This window comes from Drosophila sechellia, chromosome 3L (assembly GCF_004382195.2).
Source record: "Drosophila sechellia strain sech25 chromosome 3L, ASM438219v1, whole genome shotgun sequence".
In the NCBI taxonomy this organism is placed as follows: Eukaryota; Metazoa; Arthropoda; class Insecta; order Diptera; family Drosophilidae; genus Drosophila; species Drosophila sechellia.
The window spans coordinates 3,179,465-3,203,876 of NC_045951.1; the positions used below are offsets into that span (position 1 = coordinate 3,179,465).

The window sequence follows — 24,412 nt, forward strand, 5'->3', positions numbered from 1 at the left end:
ACGTATATGAGAACCTATTTTATATAAGTTAGTAATTGCGCGTTAATTTTATGAACAAAACCTTTGACTATAAGTATCTCATACATTACATTTAGGTGTTTTCACTTTTAGCTAGTTATCTAGCTATTTGTAACCGTTATAGTGGGAGCATCGCACGGTCGCACTGAGTCACATAGTCCTCAAGCGAGCACGGTCACACCTAAACGACGTAGCTGGAGAAGATCATCAATTGCAGCGCAGGAGAGGAGTGGCAGTTGGTGACGAAGAGATCGATCTCATCCAATTCTGAGCAGGAGCGGTCGGAACCATGACGATGGACGCCACCGCCCTGCCGTCGGAGCTGCTCGTGACCCCGCAGCCGCTGGTTGGCTTCTGTGGGCTGGACACCGCCCGGGTGTCGGTGCACAAGGCCGTTTGGGAGGCGTTCAGCGGGAGCTTGCAGCGCAAGGCCGCCGACCGGGCCGCCGTGCAGTATAAGCTGCTGCCCCCAAACTATGAGTTCCCGGTGGCCAAACCCAAGCGAGCATCCTACGAGTGGTACCACCCGAAGGGCATACTCAAGCGGAACTGGATGCTGAAGCACCTGCACGTCCTGCCGTCGGTGGTGGTGCTGTTCCAAGATATGGAGTGGAATGACCTTCAGTGGACGGAAAAGCAGGTGCAGTGTGCGGCAATCGTGCAGGCCCTCAAGAACGCCCTGCAAGAAAGAAATACCCGGCTGTGTCTAGTGCTGCTGCAAAGGGCAGCGCCGCTCCCACCTGGCGAAGATCTCCTGGCCGCAGAGCGAGCGGCCAGTCTGACAAACGCTTGTGGAATAACCAGCAAGATGCTGTTCATTCTCCCGCATACAGAGCATCTCACAGGCTACGCCCTGCGATTGGAGTCGGCCTTCCTCGATATGGCACAATCCTATTACGCCCTCATGTCCAAGCGGATTCGGAACCATCGAGATCAGCTGACGGCGGCTCACACATCGTTGAAGATCCGACACCAGTTCAAATTGGGGTTCGTGGCGGAGATGCGGCAGGACTTCAGCACTGGACAAAAGTATGTCCTTTACGCATTTTCTTGTCTATTTAACTATTCTGCATTTGTTCGCAGGCACTATTTCCAAGCCTATGCAAATCTGGACGAGATACGCATCAATGACGGTAATTGCCTGGAGATTAAGACTCTGGCAGGATTTTTGAACTATAAGATCTGTCGGCTTATGTTTAAGCTGAAGACTCCCAGGGATGCCATTAACCAGTTCATCATCCATGTGGATAAATACAAGTCTCGAGTGGGTTTCAAAGATCTGGCTTTTGAGCATCATGCCTGGTTAAGCACGCAGTAAGACCGAACTGTAGCTCTAATCTGGATATCCTAATTAATTAACCTTTTATCGCAGACATTCCGTATTCGCTGAGCTCTTTTGCGAGGCCATCAAGAACGGACTGCCCGCCCTACAGACTCAACATCCTGGAATCTATTACCATAAAGCAGCTGAATTCGTGATGAAGCGACGGGATGCAGCTCTGGAGGCGTATGCTGCGATGCAAGCCTCTTCAGAAGCTACACCTACACCGATTCAGAATCCGTTGTCACTGTACACAGAGTTTTTCGGAATCCGTGCGGTAAAGACGGGCGATCTGGTGGCCGAGCAACAAGCCAATATGCAGTTATGTGATCAGGAGCGCAGCTATAACCATTCAGCGGGAATCATAGCCCTGCTCAGCCAGGCCATGGCCCAGTTCAAAATTTACAAGTGCCTCAGGTTTCGAAAGAAACTAGCTATCGATATGGCAGAGGAGTACCTCAAGAGCGGGGATCATGCCAAGGCTTTGACGTAAGATTGTTTTTTATGTTGATGTGTGCAAGAAAATTAATTGAACCTATTTTTTCCGAAGTTTGTATTCCCTAATGCTGCCCGATTATCGTCAAGAGAAATGGGCTACGATATTCACTGATGTTTTGCTTAAAACACTCCGTTGTGCGCTGCTCTCGGGATCTGTAGCCGACTACATTGCCTGCAGCCTTGAAGCATTGTCTCTGCGCCATCAATCCGAGCAGTCGGAGCGAATTCTGATACTGGAGAACCTTTGGCAGGTGTTTCAAGGCGTGCCACCCATGCCGAAAACTCAGTTGACACCCGAGGCGCAGACGTTGTGGACTAGTGCGCTGTCCAATGTGAAATCGCCCATACAAATTGATTTAGATAAGGTCAACGATGTGGTGGAAATGTGTGCCACATTCGAGCGGGTTCAGTTGAACAACGACGATTTGCTGCAGTTGCAACTGATAGTGCGGTAAGTTTAGTTGTTTATACATCTTATATGCAGCTACTTAGTTGTCCTTGTTCTTAGTGTGCTCACGGATGTTCCTTTGAGGATACGCAGCTTCCATGTCATTCTGGCCGATGCGGGAAATCCCCAGAACAGCTACAAACTGGAGGCACTCAAGTATTTTTGCTTTCCCACCCTCACACAGCTACGTGGCCAAAAGCAGCCGGATGATGAGCAACTGGAGAATCAGCCACAAGAGCCCAAAAACTTTGAAAAGAATATGAGATTGGAGCCCGGCTCCTACTACCAGCTTTTCTGCAGCACCGAAGCGCAGCAGTTCCACGAGAACACTCAACTGCGCATTGTCCGACTGGAGGCCCACATGGGCACTGACCAGGTAGCCGCCCTTCTCACGTGCAGCTCCAACTACTCACGGCATCTGTTCCGACATCACACGCGCAGCCGCGATCTCGATGACAACGTGACGATCAATCCCGTTTGCTACATTGCGCCCACGTAGGTCAAAGCGATTGGTACCGGAAGCTGAGATTTATTTCCGGACAATTGCATGCAACCAGCGCATTTAACGCTCTACTAAACACGGTTTTCTATACCAGCTTTCATCTGGACACGCAAACGAACCTTGGCCATGGACATGATAACGGTTTGACTGATGGCAAGGAAGTGGTGGCTACAAAAATGCTGGTCAACGAATACTTTCCTGTTGTGACCACTGTCAGCAATCCATACAATGTTTATCTGCAGAATGTGGGCGTGCACATTAGTATTCCCGTGGGTCTGCGAAATAGTGGTAAGTAGGAGATAAAATGTAATCCAACTTATATTAGTGGAACAGGTTACATTTTCCTTTAATTCAGATATCTATGCTTAATTAAGCATCTAAAAATTGTACTATTGGGGTCTACATGCCCAAAGCCTTGTCGATAAAGCTCCTAACAGTCTTGACATTGGTATAGACTCCCGGCGAACTCTTTCGTGCGCATCCAACACCCCACGACACAATTCCGCATAGTTGACCCTGATATACGGCAGGTCCTCCGGAGTCGCCTTCGCAGGAATCCTTGACGCCCGGCACTGAGGCGCAAAACATGGTGCTGGTGATGGTTCCGCGCAGCTTATACTGACTCATGCAGGTCTTTCGGGGAATGAGCGCCACATCTACGCTGCGCACCTGCATTGAAACCGCCTTGTTGCGCTCCGTGATTTGTCCCCAGCCAGAGACCTTGATCAGATCGCCTGCCTTAAAGCTGGCATTGCACAGCTCAATGGTGGACACCTTGGGACCGCTGATGGGAGCTTTTAGTTTCAAAACAGCAACGTCAGAGGTGAGGGTGCGGGTGTTGTAAGCCTTTGGGGTATAAACCTTGTCCACGCCACTTCTGACACCCGTCTCCGTAAGTTTCGTTACCCCTGCAACGACTAGGATACGAGAAGCGCCAATTCCCTTGACGCAGTGGGCAGCGGTGACAACATGCTGGGGTGTAACCAATGAACCGCCGCACATAAAGTTGCCACCGATGCGTAGGTTCACTAAGTAGGGCACACTAGCGATGTCCACCGGTACACCGCCCACAATCCGACTGTTGGCCTCGTTGCTGGCCGCCCAGCAAAGTGGGATCATGTGGAGCACGAGCCATAGCGTCGCCATCGGCTTACTCCATCCCTCGATATTTGCCGTATCCGGTAGCTGTAACTACCAACCGAATTTCCGAATCACTGGCCAGCTGGGTAAAAACCTTTTCGATCGCTGTTCCGACTCGAATCGCGCGGCTCCGTGCTCCGATTTATATGCCTCTTAGGAAACAATCATTACACAGCACACATATTATTTTATTGCGCAAATAATAATTATTTTAATAAACCATTTTGTGTGGCTTATCGGCGGATTCCATCAGCGTATTTGGTATGAGAAACTGAGACCCAACAAAAAGTGCTGTGCAATGGGGCTTTATGTGTGGGTGTTCTAAGCGCTTTTACCGACCTTCTGCCGTTGATTCAATTTTACAAGTTGGTTGATTGAATAATTGTCGATTAATCTCTTCTTTTAAAAGATCCGCATGCCATTCTAATGTATTTTATTAGTGCTCCTTTTAGCCGGTTTACCGATACAAGGGTTTCATACTCAAATTAATAAGGAAATGATTTGTCAAAGTCTAATAGTTTTTAAAATAATAAGATTCAATATAGTCTGATCGAAAGTTAATAGCTATATTCATTAGATGACTAATAGAAATACTAATACAAATTTCAAATTCACAAGCTCATTCCAAAAGAATTCTATTATCCAATCCTGCGTAGAGTTTGTTCTATGAAGTCATGAACCCTTTCGCTAGCCACATCGGTGTAAACACCCGGAAAGGAAGGTCGGGCGCAGCCGAATCCCCAGGAGACAATGCCACAAACCTGACCGCGGTAGACCAAAGGACCTCCGGAATCTCCAGAGCAGGAATCGCGAAGACCGCGCACGGCGGCGCATAGCATGGAATCGCTCAGTTGACCATATCCGGAATATGAGAGCTTACATTCTGCTCCTGGAAGCACTCGCACCATGGTGGTGCGGACCTGTTCGGCAGGTTCACGGTTATTCTCGCGGGTCACTCCCCAACCACTGATCCTGGCATACGCATTACCCTCCGGCGGATTCCGACAAGGACTAATGGTGGCGACTTTACCGGAGATTAAGAAAACGACTTCCTGCAACTGCAACAATGCTACGTCCATGTCGAAGTTGGTGGCAGAGTAGCTAGGCGAAGTATGGAACATAACTACATTGCGAACCACTGGAGCTTCTTGGTCCAAACGACTCGCGCCGGCGTGAACCGTGAATCCCTCCGGCTGCGATCCATAAACACAATGTGCTGCACTTAGGACTGCTCTGCTGGAGATTAGGGATCCTCCGCAGATAAAGTAACCATCTTGCCGCAGGTAAACCAGGTACGGAACCTCCGAAATAGTTGTCTCCTTGCCGCCTACTATGCGCGTTTTGCTAGAGGAGCTGGGAAGTACAATTGCCAAATGGCAGAGCCACCAGAGCAACCTAAGGCCAACCATGGCGTGTCCAGACTGACAGCTACTATGTATGTATATTGCTACCTAGTTTTCAAGTGATAATGATGCTGTTATTGGCTCGCACCTGTCCCGGAAATGGGACTAATCGCACTATTATTTGCTATTCGGAAAGAGATCTCAATTGCAATACTACTTTATGAAGCTACTGCCTTATTAACTATTTATTGGGTTAAAGGCTAATCAAATTGATTGATAGATCTTTAGCAATGTCGCTCGATGAAGTCCTTCAACCAGTACGTAATCGATGGACTACTGAGGCGGGTGTAGACGCCTGGATAACCACTGCCACATCCGTAGCCCCAGGATACTATGCCCACGGAGCGACCAGCATGGACTGCGGGGCCTCCGGAGTCCCCTTGGCAGGCATCCCTGGCGTTTCCGCCCAGAGCACAAAACATGTTGTTCGTAACTTTTTGCCATCCGGATCCCACTGATTTGATGCACTCCCTGTGCGAGATGAGATTAACATTGGCTTCCTGTAAACACTGGTTCCAGTTGTGACCCTGCTCATTGATCGCTCCCCAACCCAGAACCGTTAGATTTGAATGTGGTGTCAGGTCATTGTAGTCGATCTTCACCATACTCGCATTTCCGGCGATGTCAAAGGGGCGTCTCAAACGGATCACCGCCACATCGGAGTCCAATCCGCGTTGAGCGCAGTAGTTTGGTGATAGGCCGACATACCAGGCCGAACGCACATGCTCCGGTGGCGTTTCATCGCCTAGGCACTGTTGTTGGGCATGTACGGTCAAATCCCGGACCTGTTGATATCGTCCCTCCAAGCAATGAGCAGCTGTGAGTACACAGTTGGGCGAGATTATGACGCCACCGCACCGAAAGTTGCCACCGCGTCGAAGATTGACCAGGAATGAATGGTCTTTTACCAACGTGTTTTTTCCTCCGAAGATTTTACCCTGATGAAGAGTGAATAAGGAGCTGCCCTCCAGTTGATGGAGCAGTGCTAGTAAAATAAGGAGTCTTAACATGGTCTACGGAAGTCTAAGCCGGGAAGCAAGTTTATATATATCATTATATAATATCTCTTCCCGCATTCCCCAGTTAATTGCCTTCAGATAAACTTGAACTATTTATTGACCCTTAAAGCTAATACTTAAGATTAGCTCAGGAATGCTGCTCTACGACGCGCAGAAACCAATCCCGGATCTCAGGCACACTGGTGTAGATGCCAGGCAAAGCGGAGGCACATCCGTATCCAAAGGATACGATCCCCGCCAGCTGGCCGCGGTACACCAAAGGACCCCCCGAGTCGCCGTCACAGGAATCCTTCTTGTAAAGCCTGGCGGCGCATACCATGGAGCGGGTAATGCGATGGATTCCTCTGAAAGCAGATACGCAGGACGCACGCGACCACATAGGGACCAGCACACTGTGCACCCGCTCGGCAGTCTTTGTCGCATCGGCAGTTAGGAAACCCCAACCCGATACCTTGACCAAAGCGCGAGCTGGAACGGATTGTGCTGCGAGAGGTATAGTCTCTATATTAGCTCCAATCATATCCGAATTCAAGCGCAAGGCAGCCACATCCATATTGAGGGTCTTGCGATTGAAATCCGGACGAATCGCCACGTAGTCCACAGTGCGAATGACGGCGTATGGATCAGCCTGATTGGAGGCACCACCATAGATCTTGAAGTCATTTTTGTTCTTGTTGTAAACGCAATGAGCCGCGGTGATAACCCAACGCGGCTTAACCAGTGATCCGCCACATAGCTCCTCGGATGTGGTGACCTGTACGATATATTTCTCCTCCTTGATGCTGGACACATGGCCACCAATGATGCGGGGTTGTATCTCCACGCTGTCGGGATGTGCGTACAAAGCTGCAAGGGATCCCAAAATCTGAATAAGAAACAGCGAAGTCAGACACCGGGCAATCATTGTGGTTATCCAACTATACCGAAATGAAGCTAAAACTTGATTATATATTATATAAATCTGGGCGGAACAAGACTTTAACATTTGCACAATTGTTCAATTAAACTTCTGTTCTGGGAAGTTTAATTTACTCGCAACCTAAGATATTAGAACGGAAATGCTCACATTTAAAATTTGGATCCAATCCCGCATGTAATAAAAAGCTATTTTCCTTCCGATAGTTTTGAATTTTATCAAAAAATATGTTATGGTTTTCAAACACACCATTTTTCCAATCCATTTTACTTTACAAATGTACAAATATTTTAGAGATCTTTAGAGATCTAGAGGCCACTAAGGTCATTAAGATCTAAAGAACTTTAACCATTGTTAGATTGGGAGTTCTTCAACAGTTCGCATTGCATTTACCTAAGGAAGTTGTTTGTCTATTTCGAAGTTGTATATCTTGTCTTAAAGTGTTTATTTCCAATGCATTCATATCATTCTATTGTTTAAATATATTTATTTATACTGCCTATGGGCGAGGCTAACGTTTCCTGCGTCAAGATATATCTGTTGATCATGTGGTTTTAAGATATTCTATGCTCTATGATCAGTGTTTACCCTTCTTCAGTTATAGAATCTATTTTTAAATGCCATATTGCAAAAAGGCATGAAAGATCGTGTTTAGTTAACAAACATTTATTTTATCGCACATAGCTTTCAACGACCTTAAGATCTAGGATGATTCGAATTTTCAATCCTCAATTGTTGGCCATGATATTGGTGGCCCACTGGCGGATCGAAAACACGGCTGTGTATACGCCTGGGTAGCCGGCTCTGGCGCATCCGTAGCCAAAGGATACGATGCCTAAGAGTGTGTTGTTCCTGGTCACTGGGCCACCGGAGTCTCCGCTGCAGGAATCCTGGCTAGCAGCGCGGGCACAAAGCATGTACTTGGTGATGGTAGCCTGACCGCGGTAGTCCTTTCGACACTTTTGCTGCCTGACCACCCTTATCTGTGCGGTCTGCAGCGTCTTGGATGCCGTTGTGCCACCTTCCTTGGTTACACCCCATCCTGCAATGCGTACCCTTGAACCGGCCTTGGGTCGATAGTTAGCCATTGATATGGTTCCGATATTGGTGCCCGTCAGGGATTGGTTCAGCTTGAGCAAAGCGGCATCCATGTTCATTTTCTTCGATGTGAACTTCGGTGCCAAATGAATTGAACTGACGGAGCAAGTGACGCCATCACTGCCATCCAAAGTAGTGGTTCCTCCGCGAACCGTGAAATCGGAAGCACTGTATCCCTTGACGCAATGGGCGGCAGTTAGAACCCATTGCTCGGCGATGAGGGAACCGCCACACAGATTCGATCCTCGACGCAACTGGACAATATAGGGTGTTGTAGAAACAGTGGTGCTGGTGCCACCCACAATCCTGGACTGAATCTTGGACGATGTGGCGGCCTTCTTGTTCTGGTTAACCCTCTTGGCAGAGAGTTTCCTCGCTGTGGTTTGGCGTCGATTGCTTCTGTTTCCGGTTTGGTTTTTTCTGTCCGCCAACCTCTTGGTTCCGTTGGCGCTTCTCAGTCTCCTGTTTCTCCTTTGCTGATTGGCTGTCACCGCTTCACCCAACTGGGTGAGCTCGGCCAAGACCAGCATGCCCAAAATAAGAAACTCCCAGCGCCAAAGCATATCGCTGTGAACTGTTGTGGTTATGACCTTGCCCCGGCTTTTATGGCCGGATATTCGGCAAAACATCGAGATATCACCTGAGCAAACAGTACGGGTCACAATGGCAAGCATTGCCACTTCAATGGCATTCCAGCTCCATGTGAGGTCAACGATCAGGGTTAACTAATCTAATACTGATTAATACAGCGAAGGATCTAAGCGGAGCTAGCAGTACCTGTGAATATTATCCGCTATCCAGTCGGACAGGAAGCTCACATCGGAGTATACTCCGGGACTATCCCTGGCGGCACACCGATGTGCCCTGCCCCACGACACGAGGCCTACAAGGATACCATTCGAATTAACTACTGGCCCACCCGAATCCGCCGCACAAGCATCCTTTAAGCCCGGCACGGAGGCACAGAACATACTGGACGTTATGTTCCGGTAGCCACGGTACAGATCCCTACACTCCCGTTGCGGCATCACTTGCACATGTACACTATGGAGCTGATTGGGCAGCGACGTGGAGCTCGAGTCGGTTAATCCCCAGCCGGAAACCCGGACAAAAGATCCAGGTCGCGGAGACCGCACGGCCAAGGAGATGGGTTTCGCAATGGAGGCTTGAAGCGGTTGCTGGAGCTGAAGGAGCGCCACGTCGTGGTCCAATGTTGTGCGACTGTAGGCCGATGGCAGCAGTATTTTCCTCACATAGCGCGAATTACGCATATCACTCAGATAGGTCACCCCGCCACGAACCACAAAATCCGATGGATTGCCATCCTTGAGGCAGTGGGCGGCGGTCAAGACGCAGCGTGGAGTGACCAGGGAACCGCCGCACTCGAAGTTCCCACGTCGCCGGATGTTAACCACGTGCGGCTGGTTCCATACATCACTCGGGTGGCCACCCACAATACGTGGGCTTCGGCGTAGTTCCAGATCCTCTGCAACAGACTCCCGAATCCAAAGCATCCACAACATGAGCGGGAGCAGCATACCTTGAATCTCGATATCGACTAGTCTGTAATGTGAACTTCAGTTGACTAGAACGGCGAACTGCATAACACAATCATTTATAGAGCGGAGCGACACTGACCTTTCCCAACGAGAAACCACTTACAAAAACACCTGTTCTTCGGTGTTTACACACGGCAATGAACTTGGAATGGTGGGGGCTACTACGAGGAAGTAGAGTGTGGGTAGCACTGTTCCCACTCGATGGTGTTTGTTTAGGGTTCGGAAAATAGATAACGAATGGTGGGAACGCATTTACTTCTATTTAGTTGGGAGTACCGACCATAAGATAAGGTATCACATAAATAATTAAATCTGATATTAGCATGAATTAGAAAATTAATGCAATTAATATATAGACGTGGTTACCCTTTTATTAACTTATTATACAAACTCAAGCAATTACTAATACTGACTCTTCCTTCATTTATTTTAGTATTCCTCACCACGGACATCTCACCGGGACGCCAAAAACTGCACTCTCAGATCCAAATAGACGTGGGTGAGCTGTCGGCCCACGGGAGCAACACGGCCACCTTCTACATCTTCAGCCTGACGGAGGCGGAAATAAAGCTGGCACAGAGGTTAAGCTACACTTTGGATGTGGATCGCGGTCCAGGTGGAGGTAGCAGCAATGCCCGGGTGAGCACAGCTCCGAACAGCTCAGAGTCTACGCCCGATCACGAGGTGAAGAGTGTAATCCCGAGCGTAGCTGCCATTTCCCCGGTGCAGATCGAGTATCTGGACGAGACGCGGTTGAGAAAGTCACGAGAGGATACGCTCACTGTGCGATGCTATGGCGACTTCAAGTTCACCGCACGCTTCTACACGATGGACAGGAAGCCTTTGAACCAGGTGTATCGTGGCGAGAACTTTTTGCTCAGGGCCAACACGGAAGTGGTGGCCGTGGACGATGTGGAGATACTAGACAGCTTCTTTATATGTGTAAGCAAGCCTACTTTAGAATTTTTAAAAGACTATAAGCCAAAGGCCAAATATCGTTTCCTTGCAGGATCACAACCTAGTGCAATCAAACTACAGCTTTAAGCAAAAGAAATACACCAACAAGTACAGCGCCGGAGAGCAACTGGAAAGCGTGATAGTCCTCCGAACGAATGCCACTCTGCGGGACTGGACGACTGCCCGAGATCTGGATCACCGCGGCAAGTTGGAGGGCAAGGCGGTGACTAGTAAGTTTATCAGGACCGTACCTAAACCCTCCTCAGAGGAGCCTCTCGCTCCCACACCGCCAGCCGGAATTAGTGCCTACATGAGCAAGAGTCTGGTGACCAAGATACCCACTACCATGACCATTATAAACAGCAACTCGGCTGTGTCCAATGCCCTGCAGGTGGCCAATGCGGGAGTGATGAGCAACTCGATGCAGTCGGATGATGTGAATGTGGCTGAGGAAGCAATAAATACCCAAGAGGGAATCAAAACCACACGACTCATATACAACAAGGCTTTGGAAGCCGTCCAGGGCACGGGACACTGCCGCGGCTTCATCAAGGGAATCTACACGTTGGAGGGCAATCCTTCTGCTGTGCCCATTTTCGGGGTCTTCTGCATTCGCTGGCGACGAGCCAATTGCAAGGAGGAGAACGAGTCCAAGTTTGTGATCCGTGGCTTAGACATTGTAGAGCCGCCGCTGAACATCTACTGCACCATCGAGGAGAAGATGTTTGTGAAAATGCCCATGGCCTTTAAGGTGGTGCTGAAGAACCCCACGACGCATGTGCTCCACCTGATAGCCAACCTAAGTATCAGCAAAACGGATAACTTTATATGCTCGGGTCACAAGCAGGTTCGTCCTTTCTATAGCTGCTTTTGTCTTTCCCAAATTAACCAACTTATCGTTACAGCTGGACATATCCATAATGGCCTACGAGGAAAAGGAGCTGGTCTACAACCTGTATCCGCTGCAAGTGGGCTGGCAAGAATTGCCAGTGCTGAGTCTGGAGTACAATACCAAGGCCGATCCGCAGAAGAAAGACAGCCAGAATGCCTTGCTCGACGAATTGGTGCAGCGTGCACTGCCCAAACGAGTCTTTGTGCTGGTAAGTGGTCATTAATGTTTAGATAACCTCCGATTCTAATTCTATTCAATCCCACAGCCACCTCTGAAGCAACAGAACAAGTAGGGATGATACTGATATAATGCCGCTTTAGTTTAAGTGTTTTAAAGTTTACAAATATCACTGGTGTGTAAAAATTAACTACGCCTACTCCCTCTTTATTGCTAACAACAAACATACATACATAAATAGCTATATATTTAGAGAGTTACATAGCGTAATACTTGAGAGTGTGTGTGATTGTATTGTATAATGTATTGTTAAACGGGCCAAGACGCACTAGACATTATTGTTAGTTGATTACGGCGTTTTGGATAAGCAGTGCTAAGTCCTGGTCAGTACCGCAAGTTGCACATATTTTCGTACATCCTTTGAACGTACAGTAATAAATATAAAGCATACAAATATCGTTGAAAGAGCACAAACGTCTCAATCATTACCCGATCTTTTTCCGCTCGAGGCAAACTTGAACACACCCTTCTTTTGGTTACGGTTTTCATTCTGCGAATACACAAATCATTGGAATATAGTGCCTCATTATCTACCAGATGTAGTTAACTTACCAATAGGCGATTTCCGAACAACATCACAGCCTTATCCTCCGCTTCTTGCGGGGTCGCTCGTTCGCCTGCGGACAGAATCGGTTGCCGCTGGTGGATATGTAGCTTCTGTTTGATGGCCTGCGAGAATATCACCCGCCGGCTCACCGACTTCATGGCCAGGAGCAAATCCAGCCACGTCCACGTCACATTGTGATACTCCAGCGTAGGTATGACTAGTGAGTAGTCTGTGATGTCCTCTAGATTCTTCTCCTTGTTACCCTTGTAGCTGACGCGCACAGGCACTTCCGGAATCTTGATATAGATAAACAGCTTGTTTTTCTCGGCGCGCTCCTTCATCTTCTCCACGTCATCTTTTTCGATCTTTACATAGAACTCGGAGTCCTTGGCCCCTTTCTTTCCCTTACCCGATCGCTTGGTCGACGAAGATGTCGATGACTTGGACTGTAAATTCGTTGTGGACGCCGAACTGGTTGAGGCGTTGTCATCCAGCTCGTCACTGACCTCCGTTTCGGAGGCATCGCGGTCCGGGAAACAGAATTTCAGCATGGTGCTATAGAATTTTTTCGTAATGGCTATTGTAATAGGAGCCACATTAATCTCGAAATGCTCCTTCACGGATATGCCACCCACTGGAGCTTTTTCCCGGCAGAAGATACGCAGCACTCGCTTGTGGGTGTCCACGGGCATGTCTTTCTGGATTTCAGTGGCCAGCAAAACATCGCGATAGATTTCTCGCGGCAAAAGGTTCTCCATGCGTATGTTGCCCAGCTCCAGCAGATGCTCCACCGAATCGTCGCTCTTGGACTTCTTGGTGTACAGAAAAGCACTAAGGACAAGATCAGCTATTCCAATCTGTCCATCCGTTTCCGTAAGCCTCCACTGGGCACGCTTGAAGCAAATCTCATTAGTCCGCACCATCGTTACCGACTCGTCGGAGCGCACGTTTGATATCTTGCTGAGCTGCGACAACTGAGTCTCCTTATAGCAGAGCAACATCATGTCCAGGTCCTCGCTAAACGTGTTCAGCTCCTCCTTGCTCTCCCGGATCATCTGCTGGACATGGTCGTACTCTTGACGCAGCTCCAGTGAGTCGCCATCCTCAATACGCTCTTTGCTGATCATGTGTGTATCCTTTTCCAGCGAACGAATCTTCATGAGTAGACTTCGGATTACCGTCTGCTTCTGCTGGATGGGTCGCTTTTGATCCTCCGTCGAGTGCAGCTGAAGCTGGAACCGCATCCTGGTGAGCTTTTCTGCCGCCTGCTTTCGCTGGGGCTCGACGTAAAGCAATAGATTGTTTACAATATCCAGAATCATGGCGTACTGCAGGGAGTTGGTGCATACATCCAGATCGTGATGCATAAGTGTGAAGGCATCTACAGGATCGTCTTGTTTTTCCCATGGCGATTGCAATTCCTCTGAAGGTGGCGGCGGCACCTCCGTAATGCTATTCGGATCGATGGCATCGCCGTAGCTCACATAGAAAAACTCACACTTACACTTGGACACGATGCGCTGCAGCTGCACGGGTTGAGCCCCTCCCGAATTGTCACTCAAGAATGCTCCAACAGTCTCTGAAACTACACCGCCCACACTGCGTCCACTACCCACCAAATGTGATATGTCCGGCAGGTTGTTTATCACAGTCTCGTCCTTGTCCTGAATGTTGTCCACCGTCAGCCACATGATCTCCTTCTCCAACAGGGAATTATTATCCCCCGCGCTAACTGTTGCATAGTACTGCATGCACTCCAACAATCCCTTCCATGTGGTTTTCGAGATCAGCGAGCGCTCGCGCCAAACTGGCCGATGTTCCCGCTGCAAAATTTCAGCCTTGGCGGCACTGATAATTACGTAGCCAGAGGTCTCACAGCCCTTAAGCAGTACTTGGGAGTTAACCAGACTAATGGACCAGTTCTCGTGGATTATATCCTGGGCGGAACATGCCTGCAGGCCTTGAAGCTGCAGTTCCCTCGATTGGGTGCTATGATCATCACTATACACATTGAATTTGTGGTCCGCCTCTGCGATGAGCTGCTGCAACATGGCTGTGGCATGAATCTGGGCGGGGGCTTTTTTCATCGATGCATTTGGATTGGAAACTAGAAAGAAGGTTTTTAGAAAAGAAAACTTAAAAGTTATTCTTACACAACTCACTTGGCAAAACCTCGTTGTTGGTGCTGGACAAGGTAATTGTGCTATCACTTCGCTTGTGTTTCAAAACGGAAGAGTTTGGACCCTCCTTGCGATAGCTCTTTACCGCCTCCGTGGACAAATTGTTTTTCAGTTTTTGTGACTTCATGAAGGAATCAAAGAGAGCAAAAGCAACATCTCGATTGCTCTTTGTCCAGGCACCCTTTAGGTCATAGACCACCAACTTATGCGTAGGCGTAGTGGACTGCGCCTTAACATCCTCCTCCGTGCTTGTAGCCGTCGTGGGTATCAGTGCCTCGCGTCCATAGGAAACCTTGGCCACGCTTAGGAAGTAGAATCTCACGATTTTGAAGGCATCCGCTGCACTGGCCAAATTCTCAGAGCTACTGTCCATCTTCTCGGTGAGAATACTCTTAAGCCAGATTTCGGCGTCGTTGAGCTCGCAGTTCATGTAGATCGTTGACCAATCCGCTCGTGGCCGATGGATGAGCCCATCGTCAATGGGATTCAGTGTTAGCGAGTGCTCAGAACTAAAAGATACTCGGCGTCCGTTCAACTGGAATCCCTTTTGAAGGGCGTGGGACATCCAGTAAAGCACTTGAAACTTATGCAAGCACATCTGCAAGTTCGCCTTTTTGTAGTGTCTACTAAGTGGTTTCTTCCGCGGTCTCACATTGTTAAAGACCGGACCTCGTCGCGTAGGCCTCGTCACACCCGATAAAATCAGTTGGAGACTCTCAAACCATCGCAACGTGCTGCCGTACAGCACTAGGCTGGGTATGTCCACTTCCAAATCTTCGCCCGCCTTAGGCTTGGTCTCGAATGATATCCAAATGTTGAGATTTAGCGAGCGGAAGGCACGGAAGGAGTCGTGGACTTGATTACTCGAGTACTCCGGCAGCTTGTCGGGGGCACATGGCATCACAGCATGATGGTCGTTGGGATTAGCCAGGCAAACCCATTTCAGTTTAATCGTCAACTTAAGATTGGGAAAATGAAGCAGTCGACAGTCGTCGTAGCGGGACGCGGTTCGTACAGTAACCTAAAAGAAAATCATATTTAAATTGGTACCAAAAACTATAAAATTATAAGCAACACACTCACATTAAGTTCGCCTTTAAACATAATCTTGGCATTCGTCAGCACAATCCCGCAATTGTTCCAGGTCAACTCCATTTCCTCTGTCGTGTTATACGGATCGAGCGATGCGTGCAGGAGTATAGTAAACTGCTTGGCTATCAGAGTTAACCGACCATGTAAAAGCAATCGCAGCTTATCCCAAAATGGCAAAGGTGGCGAGGGGTCCTTTGAGGGCGCCGATATCTTCTCGAAACTTAGATTGCACTGGGCCATTACGGGTTCCCAGCAAGCTCCGAATGCGTAGCTACAGCTCTCCAGTTCGCAATCAAAGTCATGGTAGAATTTTAGCGAGGGCATGCTGCGTTGAATCACATCTGTACCAAAGGGTTCACCCACGTCAATAAACACATCTCGCTTGGCTCGCTTGGAGCCCATTTGCTCGGCTCCACAAAGGTTTCCGTACAGTCGCATGCTTTTTACGCAGAACATTGGTTGCGGGAAGTCCCTGAAAATTTAATCAATAGATTATAAATATTGAATCAACTCGTCCCAAAGATTTCTACTCACCTCAGCATGAATTTCCATTCAGTGCAGCTGATGTTGACACCGCGGCACCAAAGTGTAGAGAACTCGAGACCCTCCTCCGGCCACGGACTCTCGTGATCTATCTCGCGCATAATGCGTGTCACATTATCGTAGCCATGGATGGAGGTGTCCGCCATTGCCATTATATTCACGTCCGTCATTATCCAGGCCAGCAATCGGGTGCGTACTGGGCCACTTTCTCGTATTTTCTTCGAGCGCTGAATGTAGATCTCCGAGTTCTTTTTCACCAGGTTGGCATAAAGACCCTCAATGGTTCCAGATGGCAACAAGAGACGTTCTGAGCAGAGCTCGCCGATCTTCTTGTCAAAAAGCGCTTTGCGCTTCAAGCTCTCCAAGTATTCATCCACCAATAGAACGTAGTTATCACGAAGTTTCACCTCAAAGGGATCGTCGCTAATTTCCAGCAAGAACTCCTTGATCTTAATAACCAAATCACAGGGTAGCGGTGAGTCCACCGTAAAGGGTTTCTTTTTGTAGTTGTGAACCATTTTTAGCCATTTAAAGTGGGATGTGCACTCTCCATTGACTGCGTTATAAAAGTCGTGGTCATAAGGGAAAATGGCTTTAAAGGATCCAATTGTGGTGACCCACACCTTGTTGGAGGGAAGTTGAAAACCAGGAAAGTTTTGTCTTTCTTGGGTGAGTACCTCGAGACGTGGAACTGATTGTAGATCCAGCTCCTTCACTGTGAATATGTGCTGATCATCGATCTTGACAAACACATTCTCCGTATAAATGATGCATCGTTCCTTTTGGCTAAAAAAGAGGCTTTCCACAAAGATCTGAATTGAGTGACGATCAGAAAACTTAATTTCAAATATGGTGCTACGTTCTGCAGACAACTCCACTATGAGTCCTCCTTTAGGAGTTGTTTTCTTAACAGACGAAGCCGGAATAGCCAGCTCTGTCTTCAAGTCCTGCATATCGCGCACCAATGTCAACAGGTGCATGTGCAAATTAGAGTTCCACGTGGCCTCCGTGTTGCCGGGTATGTAAATGGACAACTTGCCCAGCGTACCTTCCACTTGTTCATGCTCCAGTCGTATCATTTTGCATGTAGCAAAAACGTCAGAGAAGTCGGTGAGGCAAAGCGAAGAAGCCGTCATTGAGCGCATTATGGCCATCTGAAACTCTTCGAGCTTAAGGGTGGTCAGGCTTTGAGACCGTGATAAATTCAGCTCTGAGAAACTGAGCAGTGTATAAACATTGTGATGATTGACAAAGTAAGCCGTAATATCCTTGACCTTAACAGACACCCGCAGTGAGGTAGATGATTGTAATGGCTGCACGGACAATGTTAGGCCTCCATTTGGCCTGGCCTGAGATTGTCCCGTCATATTCTTTGGTTTTATGCCCCGGTACTGCCGAAGGCACTCCATTGACTTGACCACGAATTCCGCCAGCTGCATGCTATATTCCGTGCGGAAAGTGTGCACTGATATGTCCAGTTTAGTTGTGTTTGCATAAGAGCAGAGCTTAACCAAGCTAACTCCGAGGAAAAACGGCGAGCCAGGCGAATGAGTTTTTTTCAAGTTGTTGGTGTCGTTAATGGAGTTCCCTAGATTTGACCAAAGAGTTTCCACCATGAGTTCCATGCTCCATTGTCGTTGATTCAACAACAAATTGAGGAACTTGTTTTCATAGAGATTACTTCGTTTTTCCTCGATCTGCTCCAAGAGGAATCTCGTGTGACTCACACTCATGGCAATATGCTCATCCTCCAGTTTCATAAGAAGAGATACATTAAACAGTTCCGCACAGCCTTTAACAACAATTCGCTGCATAATCCACTCGAGAACGCCGCCCTCCCGTGTCTGATTCGCTCGCAGATTACTCTGCACAGCCGTGTCCAGATCCAAGTGATCCGGCAGGGACTTCTGCTTATGTATCAACTGCATTGGCTGCGCTCCGCTCGATCGCTGGCGGGCCAGAAAATTGTTGTTGACAAAGTCATAGATCTCACTGTGATTATATATGATTTGGAATGTCTTCAGTTTTACATACAAGTTGAATATGTCTTTTTCCAGCTGAAAGGTATAGTATTATGGCATTGCACTAATTGGACTATAATGTGTTTACTTACCACAGAGTCTATGGTAAATTGTTCTACAAAGAGGAGCTTTTCATATTTGGTGTCAATGTCTAGGTGATGAAAACCCAATTTGGCAAGCATTGACGGTAACAACGTCTTTTCATCGGTGACTTTCGAGTTAAACTTCCCCGAGATCTGTGCAGATTAAGTATTATTATCGATTAGCTTATAGGAGTGGTATTAACCTACTTGAAACGACTGCAGTTTGGCACTAAAATCGTTCTGTGAGTTTTCTTTGACGGCCGAAAACGTTGCCGCCTTAATGCTAAAGTTAAAGTTCTTTGGTATAATGGGCGCCAGCTTCTCGTAGTTGTCATTGTCGTAGGACCTTTTCGAGGGAGCTGGGCCTTGAGTGGGGCGCCGAGATGGTTGACCGGTTGATGTCCTCCGCTTGGCCTCACTAAGGAACTCGTACAGTCCGCCGTGGATGACGGATTTGGCATTGTTGATGACCAGACTTAGGGTCTGCAAACGGAAATTAATAAAAAGAATGCCGAGGAGACTTAAAAGTCACATACGTCCATGGACAGAGGGCCTTGGGCAAAGAGCGATGCATCCAGGGTCATGTCGAAGCTGACCTCGCCTAGGCATGGACGAATCTTGTTCAGATTCTCCAGCGATTGACGGCGAGAGCTGCAGTGCCTCAGCATCTTGGCTTGGGCTTCGCTGAGGGCTGCATTGACCAACAGCACACGAGCATTTTGCACGATACTCCCGTCCAAATGAAGCTCCTTTGCCGTGGCATGGATGAACCATCCCGGATCAAAGTCATTGTTCATCAGAACCACTGATATGTTGTTCACGTGCACTGCCATAAACTGGGCAAAGGTGATAATGCTTGCCGGCACCTTAGTTTGCCGGAAGTCTGGCACACCCTTCGCGTCCGAGGCTTTCCCCGCCAACGTCTGAGTCCGCCGGAGTTCGTAGGAGTCCTGGTCGTAGGAGTCATCTTGTCGTCTGTGAATGTCTTTGTTGATGCGAATGTCACGGATGTAAATGGAGAGCAGCTTGGTCACCTCGGTGGTGAAGAAACTGCTGCGCAGACACACCTCATCGATTGCCTGTTAAATTAGGAGTGTTTATCGCTTGGTAACCAGAGTTCGAAGGTTATCCATACCACCGAGAATCCACTCTTGCTGATGTGCACATTCTTCAGGGACAAGTAGGGCAGCGAAATGCGACCGATCCGTACTTTGACCCGAAACCTATTGACCAAATACCAACTAATGCCCGTGGGCAAGACCCTAAAATGAAAGTGATCAATTTTTTATGTTTATAACGATGATGGATCAATTATGGAGCCAAGGAACGGGCGAAACTTACCAATAAACGAAGATGAAGATCGCCAGACAGAATAGGAGCAACTGTAGCATCATGTTGGTGCCTAAATACCATAGTGTCCCAACATTTATGTTGTGCTATTTATGTTTTTAAATTTTTTGACTAAATACTGAACAATTTACTAGTTGCGGCAATAGAGTGACCAGTGCATATTATTCAAAAATACCACAATAAGCTATCAATTTTTCAAATGATTAACCCTAGCAAGACAAGCTTGTTCGCAATATGCATAACTTAAACAATTAACGCAATTTCCAAAATTTTAGTACAGTGTTTGATAAGAAAATGCACTCTCAGTTAGAAATTTATAATGCAAAGAAATGCATCTCTGTTCATGTGCGACTTTGACTTGTCGCATCAACAAAGCTCGTCAGGGGTTGAGGCTTGATTAAATTTCGACTTTCCCCAGACGGTCACACTGTGGCTTTATATCTTTTAAAAATAACAAAATCAAAAAGTTATCTTATCGCTGCTCCCGCGCCCATTATTCCATTGTAAGCATGCGAACGTGAAAACCGGCCAAAGAAGTCGCTATGTTGCTGCTGGAGCTGAACATTCTGACCCTGAATATATGGTGAGAGCAGGAATCTCCTTCTAAGGCTGCTGGAGCCCCACTTCCCTTGACACCGATCTGCCCAGGCTAATCATGTGCACTTTCAGGGGCATTCCGTATGTGTCGAGTGATCGTAGACCCCGCATCGATGCCATCTGCAAGGAGTTGGCTAGCGGGAAGTATGACATCGTGTCCCTGCAGGAGGTGTGGGCGCAACAGGACAGCGAGCTACTCCAGAAGGGCACGGAGGCGGTCCTGCCCCATAGCCACTACTTTCACAGCGGCGTGATGGGCGCCGGTCTGCTGGTGCTGTCCAAGTACCCCATCCTGGGCACTCTGTTTCACGCGTGGTCCGTGAATGGCTACTTCCATCGTATTCAGCATGCCGATTGGTTCGGCGGCAAAGGTGTGGGCCTGTGCCGCATACTCGTTGACGGGCAGATGGTGCACCTGTATAATGCCCACCTGCACGCGGAGTACGACAATGCCAACGACGAGTACAAGACACATCGCGTCATTCAGGCCTTCGATACTGCTCAATTCATTGAGGCCACCAGGGGGAACTCTGCGCTGCAGATACTGGCTGGCGACCTGAATGCCCAGCCACAGGACATCTCTTACAAGGTGCTGCTTTATACCTCCAAGATGCTCGACAGCTGCGACTCGGACTCTTTTCGGACCAACGAATGTGAACACAACTCATACACATCTAAGCAAGCACGGGAGAGAAATCCTCTGGGCATCCGCATCGATCACATCTTTGTGCGTGGTGGCGACCATGTGAATGCTGAGATAGCCGAATACAAACTGCCTTTTCCGGAGCGAGTACCTGGCGAGAAATTTAGCTTCTCCGACCACGAGGCGGTGATGGCCAAGCTAAAGTTATTCAAGTTGGAACCTAGAAGTGAGGAGCCAGTGGCAACGATCGAGGTGAACTGCCTGGTAGAGGATGGTGAAAGCTGTTCCGTGAGGGAACTAGGAGCAGGCGATGCTTTGACAGGAGAGGACGATCAGTCATCCCAACACCAGCCGGAGATCCAATGCAATGGAAGCTCCACATCCATTCAATCCATGCCCGCCGCTAGAACTGCTGCCCTTCTTGAAGCTCTGGCGTTGTGCGATGCTTCCCTGCTGCAGTTAAACACTGATCGAATACTGTATTACAGCGCCGCCACCTTCCTGTTCGTCCTCCTGGTCCTGCTGGTGGAGTTCACCGCCCCCGTGGGCATGCGCACTATCTTTCTGCTGCTCAAGTTCATCGTGTTTGGCGTGATCCTGTTCTGCGTCTTCATGGCCTCCATCTGGAACTACATGGAACGAAATGGGGTCCTGCAGGGCAAGAAGTCGATGGAGGTGATGCTGCACCACGCCCAGAAGTACGAGTACTTCTACTGAGGCTGTAGGTAGCAGCCAAGCTCAATGCGCATTTAAAATCCACGTGTAGCGTAGTATAAGCAGCGATATATGTTTGACTAGAGTTTATATAGCTCTTACTTAATCTTTTTCTTCGTGTAGCCGTCGATGCAATTCCATGGTCTCTTTCTGTGTAACGTCATCCATATCCCAGGAATAATAGTTCAATAAAAGTGAGAATCATTTAGGCAAACAAAGATTGATTTATCTAAAGATACCTTTTGTATCAAAAATATTTACAGTAATATATAGTAAGCTCATTCACGGCTATAGAAAATTTATCTAAACTTGAGATTATCACCTAATCATAAAAATACCGCCCCAAAGTATGCAGTGCTTGGTCGCTACCCATGATCACAAGTGAACACAGAAGTATTGGTTAATATTAGGGTGTTTTTAATATTTTTTCTTTATTCTCGAGTAGAAAACAGCTCCGCATAGTCCCATCTGGTACAGTTTATTCGGGCTTCTTTCCCTTAGCGAACTCGGCCTTCTTTCCCTTGACGGGGGCGGGCTTCTGGGAGCGCAGGACAGCGGAAGCGCGGCGGAGAGCAGCCTGTAAGCACAAGTGAAGTCATTAGAATAAGCCTAACACTGAAGTACGATAATATATTTTGTTTGAGAGCCTCAGATAAGTTTATCAACACGATCATTCTGCGATCTTGGTTGTGTAGCATTAAAAAAAGATCATCATGACAAGAACACAAACAGTAGTCCCTAGGCTTGGAGCCATAATCACCTGTGTCAGGTCCTTGCGGTACTTGGAGCCGATAAGCAGGTTCTTCAGCTTCTTCAGGGAACGGCGGGGACCGGCCTTGAAGTCAACACGCACGGTGTTCTTGGCGGGGCGCTGGGCATACTTGCCCTTCTTCAGCACGGCGGTGAAGCCCTTCTTGTCGGCGGCTGGCACGACTCCCAGGGTCTTCTTGTGCACGATGCCGCTGTAGCGATACGAGCTTACGCTGGCCAAGTTGTTTGGCTCCTGGAAGGGATTTAAAAGTCAGTAATGTGCTTCTCATATCATGGTAGTGATGAAGCCAACTTTTATCAGATTAAGGTTACTATCATGTTGTATTCAAATATCATTGTGAAAGTTATAAGTTGGAAACATCATTTAAACGTGATGCACGTTGTTTAATGCCACATTTACTTACTGTGCTGAAGGGCTTCTTCACATCGCGCTTCTTCAACAAGAAGGCGTTGTTGTTGCGAATGATCAACCAATTGAGGTGCGAAGAGGTTGCCATCTCACGTCTGGAATAGAAGTTAAGAACATATTAGTAATTGCTCAGGATAAAGCCATATTAAATGTTTTTCAAAGGTATTTCAGTTTTGGGTGATGAATATAGTCTTCAAGAACTCTTCTGCTAAATCAATCCTCATTAAGCCACAACTGAAGTAGTCAATATAGATTTTAATGCTTACCTTTTTGATCAAATCGACAGAAACGCAAGCAAGAAAGGTGAACATGAAATAAAAAGAAATTCGGTGATTAGATTTTTAATTTCTATATTAATTTCCTGAAGAACTGCTATGTTTTCAGTTTTGGGTGATGAATATAGTCTTCAAGAACTCTTCTGCTAAATCAATCCTCATTCAGACAAAAGTTAGGATTTGGAATACATTTTGTATGCTTACCTTTAAAGAAAAAATCAATGAATTAGCCAGACAAAAGGTGAACATGGACATGGAACAAAAAGAAAGTCTGCAGTTAGATATGTATTTCTGAATAAAAGACAACGATATCTCTAGATATATTCAGTCTTGGGTGATGAATATAGTCTTCAAGAACTCTTCTGCTCAATCATTCATCACAGAATTAATCACGCATTTTAAGACCACACGTGTTCTTACCTTTATTGAAAGGATCCATGTAATATGAGCAGGAGAAAAAACAGCATGCAAAGAAAGAGAAAAACGATATTAAATTAGGTATTGATCAACGTCTCGTTCGCTTAGTAATATAGACTATTTGATTAAGTCCATTATGGGTTCGCTACAAATTAATTCACATTTTTATTCACTATTTGCCCGCTGCGTTGCACGTGTGGGTAAAACTCAATTTACCTCCGAGGTTCAGCGGGCCGGCAGCCAAATAGACGGAAACACGTGGTGCAGGCATTGTACCTCTACACTTGCGGAGCGCTTGGGACGCTGAGAGAACGCTAGAACTTAACCAAATCGAGAACAAACGCAAAATGCCCACCTTTTCTCGTTGAAATACAAGAAGGAAAGAAATATGGCAGCCCGACATAGCGCGAAGTTGGCTGCGCTTGCCGAAAACACTGGGTTGCATTCAGTGTTGGGCGAGTTGGCAGGGCAACTATCGATATGCTGCTAAAATTTTTCTGATTTGCCTTTTAAAAACTACATCACATGAATTTAATTTTTGCAATTTTAATTGTCTTTAAAGTCATACCACTTTCTATAGTCTTATAATATTATTGTGGTATATTGTTAGAATATAAACGCAAGCCACGGTATTAATCAATTTTTGCGAAAAACTCAAAAACTCCTAAATTTACGAAGGCATTTGCAATTAATAATTTTAAATCGGGTGAATATATTATTAATGCTGGCGGGCGTTGCCCATCTTCTGAAGATTCGATAGTA

The 24,412-nt window shown here is 47.4% G+C and overlaps 10 protein-coding genes and 3 non-coding genes across 15 annotated transcripts; 2 read left to right on the forward strand and 11 right to left on the reverse strand.

Annotated features, from left to right (window-relative positions):
- Positions 1 to 20: 20 nt before the first annotated feature.
- On the forward strand, positions 21 to 12,413 carry LOC6610589 (trafficking protein particle complex subunit 11). 3 transcript variants are annotated; one of them, XM_032717727.1, is made up of 10 exons: positions 21 to 1,047; positions 1,102 to 1,332; positions 1,391 to 1,828; positions 1,890 to 2,288; positions 2,346 to 2,780; positions 2,882 to 3,075; positions 10,356 to 10,864; positions 10,932 to 11,726; positions 11,785 to 11,979; positions 12,037 to 12,413. In XM_032717727.1, the coding sequence occupies exons 1-10, from the start codon at positions 308 to 310 to the stop codon at positions 12,061 to 12,063; spliced, it is 3,963 nt and encodes a 1,320-aa protein (XP_032573618.1). In that variant the 5' UTR covers positions 21 to 307; the 3' UTR covers positions 12,064 to 12,413. The 3 variants fall into 3 exon arrangements, with proteins under 3 accessions (XP_032573618.1, XP_032573617.1, XP_032573619.1); XM_032717726.1 differs by having other exon boundaries at positions 22 to 1,332; XM_032717728.1 differs by lacking the exons at positions 10,356 to 10,864; positions 10,932 to 11,726; positions 11,785 to 11,979; positions 12,037 to 12,413 and adding an exon at positions 3,143 to 3,282 and having other exon boundaries at positions 22 to 1,332.
- On the reverse strand, positions 3,110 to 4,052 carry LOC6610590 (seminase). The gene has a single exon (XM_002035127.2). The coding sequence runs from the start codon at positions 3,931 to 3,933 to the stop codon at positions 3,187 to 3,189; it is 747 nt and encodes a 248-aa protein (XP_002035163.1). The 5' UTR covers positions 3,934 to 4,052; the 3' UTR covers positions 3,110 to 3,186.
- LOC6610591 (trypsin alpha-3) lies at positions 4,566 to 5,336 on the reverse strand. Its single transcript, XM_002035128.1, has one exon. It carries the CDS (start codon positions 5,334 to 5,336, stop codon positions 4,566 to 4,568), a length of 771 nt encoding a protein of 256 aa, XP_002035164.1.
- LOC6610592 (trypsin alpha) lies at positions 5,555 to 6,346 on the reverse strand. The gene has a single exon (XM_002035129.2). It carries the CDS (start codon positions 6,338 to 6,340, stop codon positions 5,555 to 5,557), a length of 786 nt encoding a protein of 261 aa, XP_002035165.1. The 5' UTR covers positions 6,341 to 6,346.
- On the reverse strand, positions 6,477 to 7,256 carry LOC6610593 (trypsin alpha-3). Its single transcript, XM_002035130.2, has one exon. It carries the CDS (start codon positions 7,251 to 7,253, stop codon positions 6,477 to 6,479), a length of 777 nt encoding a protein of 258 aa, XP_002035166.1. The 5' UTR covers positions 7,254 to 7,256.
- Positions 7,920 to 9,067, reverse strand: LOC6610594 (trypsin beta). The gene has a single exon (XM_002035131.2). It carries the CDS (start codon positions 9,035 to 9,037, stop codon positions 7,994 to 7,996), a length of 1,044 nt encoding a protein of 347 aa, XP_002035167.2. The 5' UTR covers positions 9,038 to 9,067; the 3' UTR covers positions 7,920 to 7,993.
- Positions 9,115 to 10,174, reverse strand: LOC6610595 (trypsin beta). The gene is made up of 2 exons (XM_002035132.2): positions 10,026 to 10,174; positions 9,115 to 9,926 (listed from the first exon to the last, which is right to left on the reverse strand). The coding sequence occupies exons 1-2, from the start codon at positions 10,172 to 10,174 to the stop codon at positions 9,131 to 9,133; spliced, it is 945 nt and encodes a 314-aa protein (XP_002035168.2). The 3' UTR covers positions 9,115 to 9,130.
- On the reverse strand, positions 12,127 to 19,973 carry LOC6610596 (protein KIAA0100). The gene is made up of 10 exons (XM_032717725.1): positions 19,816 to 19,973; positions 19,610 to 19,736; positions 19,011 to 19,553; positions 18,682 to 18,957; positions 18,484 to 18,627; positions 16,362 to 18,427; positions 15,819 to 16,299; positions 14,718 to 15,756; positions 12,561 to 14,662; positions 12,127 to 12,498 (listed from the first exon to the last, which is right to left on the reverse strand). The coding sequence occupies exons 1-10, from the start codon at positions 19,866 to 19,868 to the stop codon at positions 12,427 to 12,429; spliced, it is 6,903 nt and encodes a 2,300-aa protein (XP_032573616.1). The 5' UTR covers positions 19,869 to 19,973; the 3' UTR covers positions 12,127 to 12,426.
- A 266-nt stretch (positions 19,974 to 20,239) lies between these two features.
- Positions 20,240 to 21,996, forward strand: LOC116800944 (putative neutral sphingomyelinase). The gene is made up of 2 exons (XM_032717730.1): positions 20,240 to 20,407; positions 20,494 to 21,996. The coding sequence occupies exons 1-2, from the start codon at positions 20,367 to 20,369 to the stop codon at positions 21,779 to 21,781; spliced, it is 1,329 nt and encodes a 442-aa protein (XP_032573621.1). The 5' UTR covers positions 20,240 to 20,366; the 3' UTR covers positions 21,782 to 21,996.
- A 178-nt stretch (positions 21,997 to 22,174) lies between these two features.
- On the reverse strand, positions 22,175 to 24,033 carry LOC6610597 (60S ribosomal protein L28). Its single transcript, XM_002035134.2, has 4 exons — positions 24,006 to 24,033; positions 22,954 to 23,053; positions 22,539 to 22,781; positions 22,175 to 22,355 (listed from the first exon to the last, which is right to left on the reverse strand). The coding sequence occupies exons 2-4, from the start codon at positions 23,044 to 23,046 to the stop codon at positions 22,257 to 22,259; spliced, it is 435 nt and encodes a 144-aa protein (XP_002035170.1). The 5' UTR covers positions 23,047 to 23,053; positions 24,006 to 24,033; the 3' UTR covers positions 22,175 to 22,256.
- LOC6610600 lies at positions 23,118 to 23,192 on the reverse strand. The gene has a single exon (XR_048491.2). It is a non-coding gene; the product is annotated as a small nucleolar RNA CD11 (small nucleolar RNA).
- Positions 23,332 to 23,405, reverse strand: LOC6610601. The gene has a single exon (XR_048492.2). It is a non-coding gene; the product is annotated as a small nucleolar RNA CD11 (small nucleolar RNA).
- Positions 23,550 to 23,622, reverse strand: LOC6610602. The gene has a single exon (XR_048493.2). It is a non-coding gene; the product is annotated as a small nucleolar RNA CD11 (small nucleolar RNA).
- Positions 24,034 to 24,412: the final 379 nt, after the last annotated feature.